General features: G+C 30.8%; 1 protein-coding gene across 3 annotated transcripts; it reads right to left on the bottom strand.

Annotated features, from left to right (window-relative positions):
* Positions 1-1,329: 1,329 nt before the first annotated feature.
* Positions 1,330-10,696, bottom strand: LOC123227182 (ankyrin repeat-containing protein NPR4-like). Of its 3 annotated transcripts, none has more exons than XM_044651877.1 (7): positions 10,649-10,696; positions 4,952-4,985; positions 3,725-4,004; positions 3,160-3,639; positions 2,922-3,071; positions 2,337-2,779; positions 1,330-2,259 (listed from the first exon to the last, which is right to left on the bottom strand). In XM_044651877.1, the coding sequence occupies exons 3-7, from the start codon at positions 3,993-3,995 to the stop codon at positions 1,645-1,647; spliced, it is 1,959 nt and encodes a 652-aa protein (XP_044507812.1). In that variant the 5' UTR covers positions 3,996-4,004; positions 4,952-4,985; positions 10,649-10,696; the 3' UTR covers positions 1,330-1,644. The 3 variants fall into 3 exon arrangements, with proteins under 3 accessions (XP_044507812.1, XP_044507810.1, XP_044507813.1); XM_044651875.1 differs by lacking the exon at positions 10,649-10,696 and adding an exon at positions 5,200-5,380; XM_044651878.1 differs by lacking the exons at positions 4,952-4,985; positions 10,649-10,696 and adding an exon at positions 5,200-5,380.
* Positions 10,697-11,311: the final 615 nt, after the last annotated feature.

The raw sequence follows: 11,311 nt of genomic DNA, 5'->3' as shown, positions 1-11,311 counted from the left end.
AACTTTTTATTATTTTATTTTAAAAAAATATAGCATACCAAACAGTATAATAGATTTTTTGAAAAATAACATAATTCATGAATGACTACTATGCCTATGGAGGAACGAATACTTGTTGAAGTTGAAGAAAGTGAAATGTTGCGCTAATCGAGAAAGAGAGTAAAAGTTTGCATTAATTTAAAAGAGAATGGGAGGTTGCAAAGAGAGTGAAATGTTGCATGGATTACTTGACCCAGGAGTGAAGACTTCAATGAATGATTCAATAGAATTACGAATATAAATATTATATATTATTTGTAGTATGAATAATAATATATTATTATTTATTAATTTATTTTTAATTTAAAATTATTTAATTATATAATATTTAATTTATTATTTATATATATAATATAACTCATATTTATTATTTATTTATTGATTATTAATATCCATATGAGCTACGTTAAACTCACGAGCTAAATGTAAATAGTATTGGTTTCGAGTTTGAGTTTAGATGTGTTAATATTTGTCAACTTAGGTTCGTATATATTATACTTATTTTAAGTTCGTTCAAATTAAACTCGTTTTAAACTTGAATAAGTTTGTTTTGAACCCACCCCTAATTGTAAGTGACTATAGAAATGAATGTTATTTAAATCATTGTTGTGGGTGGCTCTGTTTGTTGAATGCTATTTAATTTAGTGTTGTGGCTTTAGAAATGGATATGGCCTAATTTAGTGTTGTGGGTGCTTGTATTTACTGAATGTTGTTTAACAGGGATGAGCAAAAAACTATATCGAAATTAGAATTGGTTCCAATTCCTACTTAGAATTGACTTATCCCGGTAGGTTCCAATTCCAACATTTTTTCCTTCTATGAGTTACTAAAAGATATAATAATTCCTTAATTAAGAGTATATGTTTGATTATGAACGTGGAAGGGTGGATTTGATTCCAACTAGCTTAGCTTGAACCCACCATTCGATTTGAATGAGTCGATCTCAAATTGAAGCTCCAGTTTAATAGTTCGATTTGAGATCAATCTGTTTATCTATATAATATTATTATTTATCCTTTCAAAGATAAATGTTTCAACGATACTATTTACTCTATCAACAATTCTACAAAGATATTATACATTAACTCAAAAGAGTTTGAAATTGAACTGGATATTATAAGTTTAATCTAAGCTCAAACTGACCACGACTTAGCTCAACTACGATCAAATTCATCCCTAATATATCTTATAATAGAAAAATTTATAATTACATCCAGTTTGGAGCCTTTAGAACCTGGATATTTAAGTGTTTGTAACACTCGCTTCTTCCTTGGACAAAAATGATAAGCTAAAGAAAATGGTACTTCATCTGTGAATTTCGACTAAATTATTCCTTCGAGCGTGGAAAGAGAAAGAAAGGTAATCCAATCGAGATTCCAATTGCCTTTGACAGCATATAAAGGAAGGCAATCCAATTTCGAAATACAAAGCATGCAAATCTATATTATATATTCTGATAAAACTAGTTACAATTGAGTAATGCCACAACTACTAATAAATGGAATACAAACACATAGTATTACTAATGTTTCATCATGTGATTGGACATGACTGGTTATAACATGGAATCCACTGTATTGTTCACAGAAGATTATCAGGATTAAGCTAATAAAAGAGATGATGGTTGGGACCTGAGAAAATACTGAACCCATATAAATGGTTGATCGTATCAGAAAAAAGAGGGAACTGAAGCATGGCAAACAAAGTGACAGGAACAAAAGCCACTGAAGCAATTGGAATGGCAATGGATGAGAATTCTTTGCCAAGAACAAGGAAAAGAGTGGTTCCAAATGCTACCATCATGGTGGCTATTGAGATGAAGAGGGCTGCAAGGCCTATTATCAATTTGTTTGGTAAGGAATGCAGGAAATCTTCTTCTGCATAGCGCGAGGTAAGAATGGAAAGGAACATTAATATTGCAGTGGTAGAGCTGAATAGCGCCAAAGCATTTGACACTACAAAAACCAGAAACGATACTTTGCGTAGACAAATTGGCCTGCCTGTGTGATTGTCATTGCCACCAGGCATGGTAAAGGCTGCTGCAAACATCACAGTGGCAATAAGCGTTGCCACAAGCATGCATGAAGATGCAGTGTCTTTCATCCACTTTTCGCCCTCTCGTAAAAGTTTCTCATGCTCCTCGGAAAACAAAATATGAGGTGTTTTCCCCTCCGAATTTTCGGACTCTCTATAAGATGGTTGGACAACCTTTTCAACTTCCTGAAATTCAAAGGAAATTATGTTAACATTCTACCTGGAAATCAAAGTGCAGGCTTTGCAGTTGAACATCAATTAACCTTGAACCAGTGCAACTCGCGTCGAAGTTGCAGAGCTGCACCAGAATCAATTTTAAGACGGTCAGGAGGCGCCAGCTTTCCAGTAAGATGTAACATATTATTATTGTTTTCATCTTTATAAGCTGCTATCAGGTCTTTATGAGCACCAATTGCATGTATGAGATTAAAAATACTTTCTTGTCGATGCAAGACTGCAATATGAAATATGCTTTGGCTGTGATCATCAACCTTCCAAATGAGGTCAGGACACATTCTAATCAGCACTGTAATGAACTCGACGTTCCCCAACTTCGCAGCAGTAAACAACAATCGAGACGGCTTCCTCAGTAGTTCTCCAATTTTTGAGTCATCCAGCATCAACACCCGTTTCCAAAGTCGTTTCACCAATTTAAGAGCTTGGAGTTGTGTTTGCTTTGTGTTAAGGACTGCCCTTATACCTGGCACTGAACCCAACAGAGAACCCTCACTTGGAGATCTTTTTTTCAAAATTCAGAAAATCTAGCGTGTAGTAATCTTGTAAAGAAAACTCTGCTACTATAAGAAAATGTTAAAACCATGAGAATGGCTAATAATGGAGTTACTAACATGAGTAAATGCACCTCTGCCGTATCCCAAGCTGACTTCCACTTACAAATGCCAAAGGTTTTCTTGCCAATACATGAAGAGCTGTCTCTCCGTTTCCATCCCGAGCTATAGCTAGTTCAGGATGATGCCGAATTAAGTCCAACGCCACATCTAACAAATTATCATTATCTTTCGATCAAACAGTGAATCAGATTTTACAAAACTAGTAAAAGATACTGAAAGAAAAGGGGTAAGTTACCAAAAAGGCCAGTGTTGATGACAGCAATGAGAAGTTCGATTCGATCTTCTTCTTTTAGATCAGTGTCCTTGGTAACAGAATAAAGATACCAGACCATATCTCTATGGCCTAATAGAGCAGCCATACACAATGGTGTTGCTCCCTCACTACCTCGGATTGACGGCAAATTTTGGTTCTTATTAACCATCACCTCTGCAATCTTTTTTATTCCAGATGCAGCAGCAAAACACAGAGCTGTGTTCCCAACCTTATTCTGCAATTCCAAGTTATCAGGTGTCATAATATTCACAAGTTCCTGAACAAATACAGTATGTCTAGCTCCGGCAGCAATGTGAAGAGCAGTTTCCTGATTCCTAGTTATACTGGCAGACACTGCTCGTGGATTCAACATCAAAAATGATTTTGCATATTCCCAGTCACCCTTGAGTGCCGCGAGATGCAACGAGACATAAGCAGTAAAATGATTCCTTTCTACCTCTCCTTTCAAATATTAGGAGCACCATGAGTAACAAGTTACCAAAAATATGATTTTTACTGTATGATGTATAAGAATATTTAAACATACCAGAAGCTGCACATGACTGAGACATTGCTCCTTGTTGAAAACTTACATCGTAATCTATGGCTTCTGAATTTATCTGAGCGACAGCATTGGAAGCGATTTGGCCAAAACCACACTTCATGGTTATACCAATATCAGAACATGTAGCCACGCTTGTTTTATAGTCCCCCAGAGAACTGGCAGAATTTACAACGGATTTGATTTCTGGAAAACATGTTTGAATGGAAAGGCCCTTTTCGGATCGTGATGAAGGAAGGTTGTTCATCATCATCATCCCCTTCAACTACAAGAGGAAGTGCCAAAACCAAAGTAAGAGAATGAAGAGTATACAGTATATAGGAAATCTGTGAAATTAATGACATATTCAACAATATTTTGTTGTACCAATTGTAAGAATCATACTTGACAATTTAAGAAATAAAGTCTTTGAAGTTTGTAGTACTAAAAAATTAAGATATTTGATCAATAGTAACAGAAACCCAATTCTTCTGATATAGGATGATTCAAAAGTGAGATCATTTGATGAAAAATGCATCAACACTTTAAGGCAAAGGGATTCTGCAATAAACTAAATACATGTTTTTACTTTTTAACAATGTATTTTAAATTATATATCTATGGGGTTAATTTCAATAGTTTGATGTATTTTAAATTTTATAAATATATATGGGGCTAATTTCAATAGTTTGAGATATCAACTTGAACTCGGCTTGATATAAGAGAAGTCAAGTTTGAATCTAAGGTAGAACTTGACAATTTATGAAAACTATTAGATTGAGTTTGAGTTCAACAAGATATGTGATACGTGAGTTGGTATATAAGCAAAACGATGTAGTAAACTTAAAGCAAAACAATATTATTTTGACTATAAGTTATATGCTAAAACCACATCGTTTGATATGACAACACTAATTACCCAAAATAACATTATTTTATTTACTTTTGCAGCATATTTGTGAGACTATTGAGTCAAACATGTGTATGACTTAAAGCTCTAGCTCAAGCTCAATAACTAAAAACTCTAGCTCAAGCTCGATAACATTGAATACCGATGTCTAGAGCTTGAGCTTGACTCATGGCCACTCGTTTAAAGCTCAAACAAGCCAAGTTGGCAATCTAGCTTAAGCTAATTGGACACGAATCCACCACTAGCTAAACAACAGCACGTACAAAAGAAACCAACAGAGAAAATAGACTCTGTCATTGATTGGTTCTGGGTAAGCTAATTACCTTTAGTTGTTATTTCTCAGCTCAGAAGCAAAGCCTGAAACCCCAACCATGAATATAGTTCAATCAACAAAATTTAAAGTTAAAACTTATAGCTGGAAATGAATTTGGCACAAACATACAAAAATATTATAGTTTTCAACAATAATAATGTTAAAGAAATTGCATATGCAAAAAATATGTAAAATGATGATGAAATATTGTATCACTAAGCTAAGGTTCAATGGAGCAAGAAAAGAAAAAACAACTACCTTGGTGAGAGCAAAAGATGATGAAACGTATGCAAAGCTATTCTCTGCTGATTTTTCTGATAAGCGTGGACATGCTGTGAGACTTATAGAATTGTGAAAGTCAGTCAAGCAGAAAGGAAAAAAAATGAGAATGAGGCAGAGATTAGAGAACCTGGCATGCACGCCACTCAACAGTCAAGACTTGAACGCGTAATGAATCTTCTTTAGAATTGATAATTTTATTTTTGTTTATATTTAATGCATTTAGACTGAGCTGGTGTTTGTGTAAAATGAAGCTTCTACACGCTTAATTGGAAAGGACAACGAAGGTGATGGCATGGTTCCATTTCCGTACAAAGTTTTAACGTATACGGGTAATTCAAATTTCCAAAAGAATACTATTATACTTATAAATAATAAATATAAAATTAAATATAAATAATAATATATTATTTTGTGGAGTGAAATGACAATTAGAAGGTAAAGTAAAAATCAATAGAAGTATGAAATTTAAGGGGTAATTTGCCAAGAAAACTCACTTAAAACCAAATTAAAGCCTTTTTTTTTTAATAACAAAAAACCCTCTAAGTTAGCCGGTCTATATAGAGTTTGATTGATTAAGTCGGCAAGGAAAACTCTGAATATAATAGCTAGCTATTTTGAGTTTCCGTTTTTAATCTTCAAGGAAAACACAACAAAATAACGAGGAGAGAATAGAGGGAAAAAGAATAGAGTAGAAAGAAATCAAGAGTGAGAGAGATTTAAAAAAAAAAAAGAAGAAAATTCATAGGAAAAAAGAAAGATATCCCAATTTTCATTCATTTTTAGTATTTAAGATTTAATAATTATTGCTCAAATTACGGGTTGGAAATTCTAATTGAATTTGCTTTGAATTTGGTTAAATAGGTGAAGGAGGAGGAGAAAGACTTTTAAGAGATTTTAGCTCATGCTTGGGGTTTTTTTCATTTGTGAGTGGAAATAAAATTTTTATTTATAAATTCATTCTATTTTTTATTTACAAATTCATTCTGTTTGGTTATGTAGTCTTTAATTTTTTGACAAAATGGTGTTGTTGGTCTCACACAAATTATTTTACAAAAATCAATTAAAACTTCCTGCATGTTGTTTGATTGAGTGTTATGAGTGATTATAGAGTTGAATGTTGTTCAATTCAATTTTTATATATGACTGTGTTGTTAAATGTTGCATAATTTAAGGTAATGGATAGAGTTATATTCAAATTGAATCGATCCTAAAAATAGTTTAACTCAATTTCAACTTAATTTTTACCTAATAAGTCTGAGCTTCGACTTAAGCTTGTTTAGCTTGACAAAGTGATTGTCATGATCGGCTTAGTCGGTTGAACTAGAGTTTGGGATCAGTTCAGAAATGAGTCGCTATTGCTGGATGAAAAACTCTAATCCCAAAAGTATAGTTCAATTGAATTACAAACACTAATTCAAAATTAAGGTTTATCTAATTAGGGTGAAATATAGAAATTTACAGTCTTACACTACCGAAGAAATGACTCATTGTCAAATTATAAAATAACCTGATTTTTACATCATTGAGTCGTCATCAAATACGAACAAGCTCCTTGATAGGGCAACTTGAGCAATCAAATGGGAAAGGTTGCTTTACTGGTGACAAAAAAATGGGCACTTGTCGAGTGAATATCTGGTTAGAATCATAGTAATTAACATCATACAATGTGATATAATATAATACAGATAAAAATGATACATATTTAAGGGTATATCAAAATTTAATATGATATGACGTGCGTATCGTACGATATAGTACATATCAGTAAAATTAAGTATATTGACTAATATATTTTTTTAGCTAAATTATACATGTAATTAAGGGTGAATATAAACTGAACTAAGCTCAAACACCTTTTGGCTAGAGTTTGACTCAAATATAACATGATTCGATTTAAATTAAATTGTTGGTTTAGATTTGATTTGATTCAATTCAAATTGATGGTTTAGCTTCGACTCTACTTGAATTGATGGTTTGAATGGATGGTTCAAATTTGATTCGATTTGAATTGAATTGATGGTTCAAACTAGAATTGGTGATTTGATTTGATTTGATTCAATTTGAATTAATGGTTCATAACTCGGTTTGACTCAAATTTATGATTTGAATCAATAATTTGAATTTGTGATTTAGATTTGTAGCTCAAGTTCATGGGGCATTGATAAAATAATGTTATTTTACTCAAATAATATACAACAAAATCACTAATTTGAGCCAAACTTGAGCCCAACTGACACCTCATAACTTGAGTTTGGTTTGGTTTAAAAAATGAATAAAATCTTCTAATTCAAATTTTAATTAAATAAATTTAAATTGAACCAAACCGAATCAAACTCACTTCTAATAACTAATTTAATTTGAATATAGCTCAAAATCAGTTCACCCAATTGAATGTATTTTCTTTTATAAAACAAAAATGATTTTCTTATTGTAATTGAATATTTAATATATAATTCACATTATTTATTTTGTTGTTGTATTACTTATTTTTTATAATAAAATTTAGTTATAATTCTTAATTTATATTCTTTCTAGATTAAGTTAATAATAATTTGATAAAATCATTTTTGTCTTTTATTTATATTTTAAAAATATTGATGATATTAAACTAAGTGAAAAATAAAATAAAAATTGTAACAACCCTAGTCCAATAACTCGGTCCACTGTTAAGATATTGTCCACTTTGGACACACAGTCTATCATGGGTTTGCTAATAGGCTTTACAACCCAAAACGTACCTTGACAGTTAAGGAGCTCACAAACTATTTAACCACTCAAATTCTCCCACCACTAACCAATGTGGGATACATAGACAGACCCAACATCTCTCCCGTGCTTTGTCGATGTGGGATTCACCTAAGGATATCACATACACCCTCTCTTACGAGACTCAACGTTCTCGCTGAGGTTTGCCCCACCATCGTTCAAGAAAATACGCGGAGTTGTTCTGATACTATTTGTAACAACCCTGGTCCAATAACCTGACCCACTGTTAAGATATTGTCCACTTTGGACACACAGTCCATCATGAGTTTACTTCTAGGCTTTACAACCCAAAACGTGTTTTGACAATTAAGGAGCTTATAAGATATTTAACCACTCAAATTCTCCCACCACTAACCAATATGAAATACATAGACAAACTCAGCATTTTTTTTGTGTTTTATCGATGTGAGATTCACCTAAGGGTATCACAAAAATATAACAAAAAAAATTTCAATTTAATTTTTAAATATTTTATTATTTAATTTTAAAAAATATATTATATAATGTGATGTAGTACCACGCATAAAAAAATTTAGTTTATGATATATAATGTAATTACCGATTCGACTACGATGCCTGTGGAGGAATGCATCCTTGTTGAAGTTGAAGAAAGTGAAAAGTTGCGATAATCGAGGAGAGTAAAAGTTGCACTCATTAATTGACCGAGGAGTGAAGACTCATGCCCTATCATTTTCACCTAGGGGAAAAGAATTATTTTCCATCCCAACTTTTAAGGGCGTTCTAAAACCTATCCCCACAAAGATAAAAAATCTTTATTTTTATTTGTAGATAAATTTTTATTAATTTTATCTGTTAAAGAAAAAGGTAAAATAATTATTTTATTATTTATATTAAAAAGTTATAAAATTTATTATTCTTCATCCCTCAGATTTTAGAAACTGACATTTCATCTTAAATTAAAGTTTTTAAATTTTGAAAAGTAATATTTTAACTTCCAAATCTAAGGTTTTTATATTTTTTAAAACTCAGTTACCCTCTATATTTTTCAAAAATAACAATTTTATCTTCATTTTTCAACTACATCTTTCGACGTCATCTTCGACCTCCTCCTTCTCTTGGTGTGACGACGGTAGTGTGATGAAGAGATTAATTTTTCTGAGTTATTGTTAAATTCTTTAATATAAATATGTGTGTCCTACTAATTTTTTTGAGTAATTTATTTTCTTACATACTTATTCAAAATTAATAAACAATCAAAGATTTCATCCGTGAACGTAACTCATATCAACGGAACCACGTAAATCAATCTTGTTCTTTGAGTTTTTATTTTTAATGTTTATTTTGTGCTTTGTTTTTTTCATATTAGTTATTCTTTAAATGAAAACACCTTGCTATAATTCAGTAAAGGTTAACCAAGATGAATGATTTGTAGCATTTTTAAATTTGGATTGGATTAATCAGTTCAATTAGTTAAATTGTAAACCAATTTATAATTTGATCTAATTTTATAATCTTATTTAATATATATATAAATATTAATTTATTTGAAATTTGATCAAACTTAATAAATCTGTTAAATCAGAAAAATTATTCAAAATTAACAAAATGAGATATATAATTTTTTGTCTTATTAAAATTTAAAAGAATTATAATTTATAAGGTTTTAATTGAATTAATAATAAAATTTGTAAATAATTTTTAAATCTAATTATAAAATATCAATGGTTTAAATATGTTTTATACTTCAATAACATAATAAGTGATTGGTATTATTTATTAAAAAAATATATAATAATTTAATAATAAATTAAATTAATGGATTTTCTGATTAAATCAATGGGATCACAAATAAATGGGAAAAATATTGATGATTTGTGACATGTTCATGAATGTGTAGAAATTAGCCAGACAGATCCACCATTACTTCTAGGATCAAAACACGACTCCAACTTTGTTTTACCACGATGCAGGAATGGATACCACGTGTCCCTCAGCAATTTCTTAGAACAAGACTGAAAGAAAAGCCACATGTTTATTTTTTCTGGTGGCTCTCCCGATGACCTTCTTTTTGTAGAAATTCTATTAAATTATGAATTTTCAACGAGTGAGTATATTTATTTTATAAAATTATGAATATAAATACTATATATAATTTTATATATAAATAATAATATATTATTATATGATTAGATATTGATTTATTTTTAATTTAAAATTATTTAATTATATAATAATTTATATTATTTTAAATAAAATTATATATATTATTTATGTATATAATATTATTTATATTTATTATTCACTCACTGATTATTAATGTCCATGTGAACCGCATTAACTCACGAGCTGAATGTAACTAGTATTAGTTTTGAATTTGAGTTCGGATGTATCAATAATTGTCAACTCAGATCCGTGTATATTATGCTTATTTTAAGCTCGTTGAAATTACTGTTAGCTGTTATTTCTCAGTTCAGAAGCAAAGTGTGAAACCCCAACCATGAATATAGTTCAATCAACAAAATTTAAAGTTAAAACTTAGAGCTGGAAATGAATTTGGCACAAACATATAAAAATATTATAGTATTCAACAATAATAATGTTAAAGAAATTGCATAAGCAAAAAGAATGTAAAATGATGATGAAATATTGTATCACTAAGCTAAGTTTCGATGGAGCAAGAGAAGAAAAAACAATTTACCTTGGTGAGAGCAAAAGTTGATGAACCGTATGCAAAGCTACTCTCCGCTGATTTTTCTGATGAGCATGGACGTGCTGTGAGAGTTATAGAATAGTGAAAGTCAGTCAAGCAGAAAGTACAAAAATGAGAAAGAGGCACAGATTAGAGAACTTGGCATGCACGCACTCAACAGTCAAGACTCGAACGCGTAATGAATCTTCTTTAGACTTGACAAGTACATAATTTTATTATAATTGGTTTACAGGTTGTAAATATTTAATGCATTTAGACTGAGTTGGTGTTTGTGTAAAATGAAGCTTCTATACACTTGCTTGGAAAGGACAACGAAGTAGATGGTATACTTCCATTTCCACATCAAGTTCTGATGCATAGCGGTAATTCAAGTTTGCATCTATATTTTGTGTGCATAGTTTTATCATTCTGAAAAAGGGTTATGTGATATGCAAGAATACATATCAAGTATTTACCCATTAAAGTTTTAATGTACAAACATAAACAAAAATAAATAAGTGAAAAATCCAATATGTGAAAAATTATAGGCAAATAATGGAGAAAATTACAAGTTGAGGAAGCAAATTTTTTTTTCTCCCTATTCCAACTCTTAATCTTATACATTTATTACCCTATTTTACGGCACACAATTTATCTATTTTCACACACTTT

This window comes from Mangifera indica, chromosome 10 (genome assembly GCF_011075055.1).
Source record: "Mangifera indica cultivar Alphonso chromosome 10, CATAS_Mindica_2.1, whole genome shotgun sequence".
Classification (NCBI taxonomy): Eukaryota; Viridiplantae; Streptophyta; class Magnoliopsida; order Sapindales; family Anacardiaceae; genus Mangifera; species Mangifera indica.
Note: the sequence above shows the minus strand (reverse complement) of the source record. Positions and strands in the feature narration are given on the sequence as shown.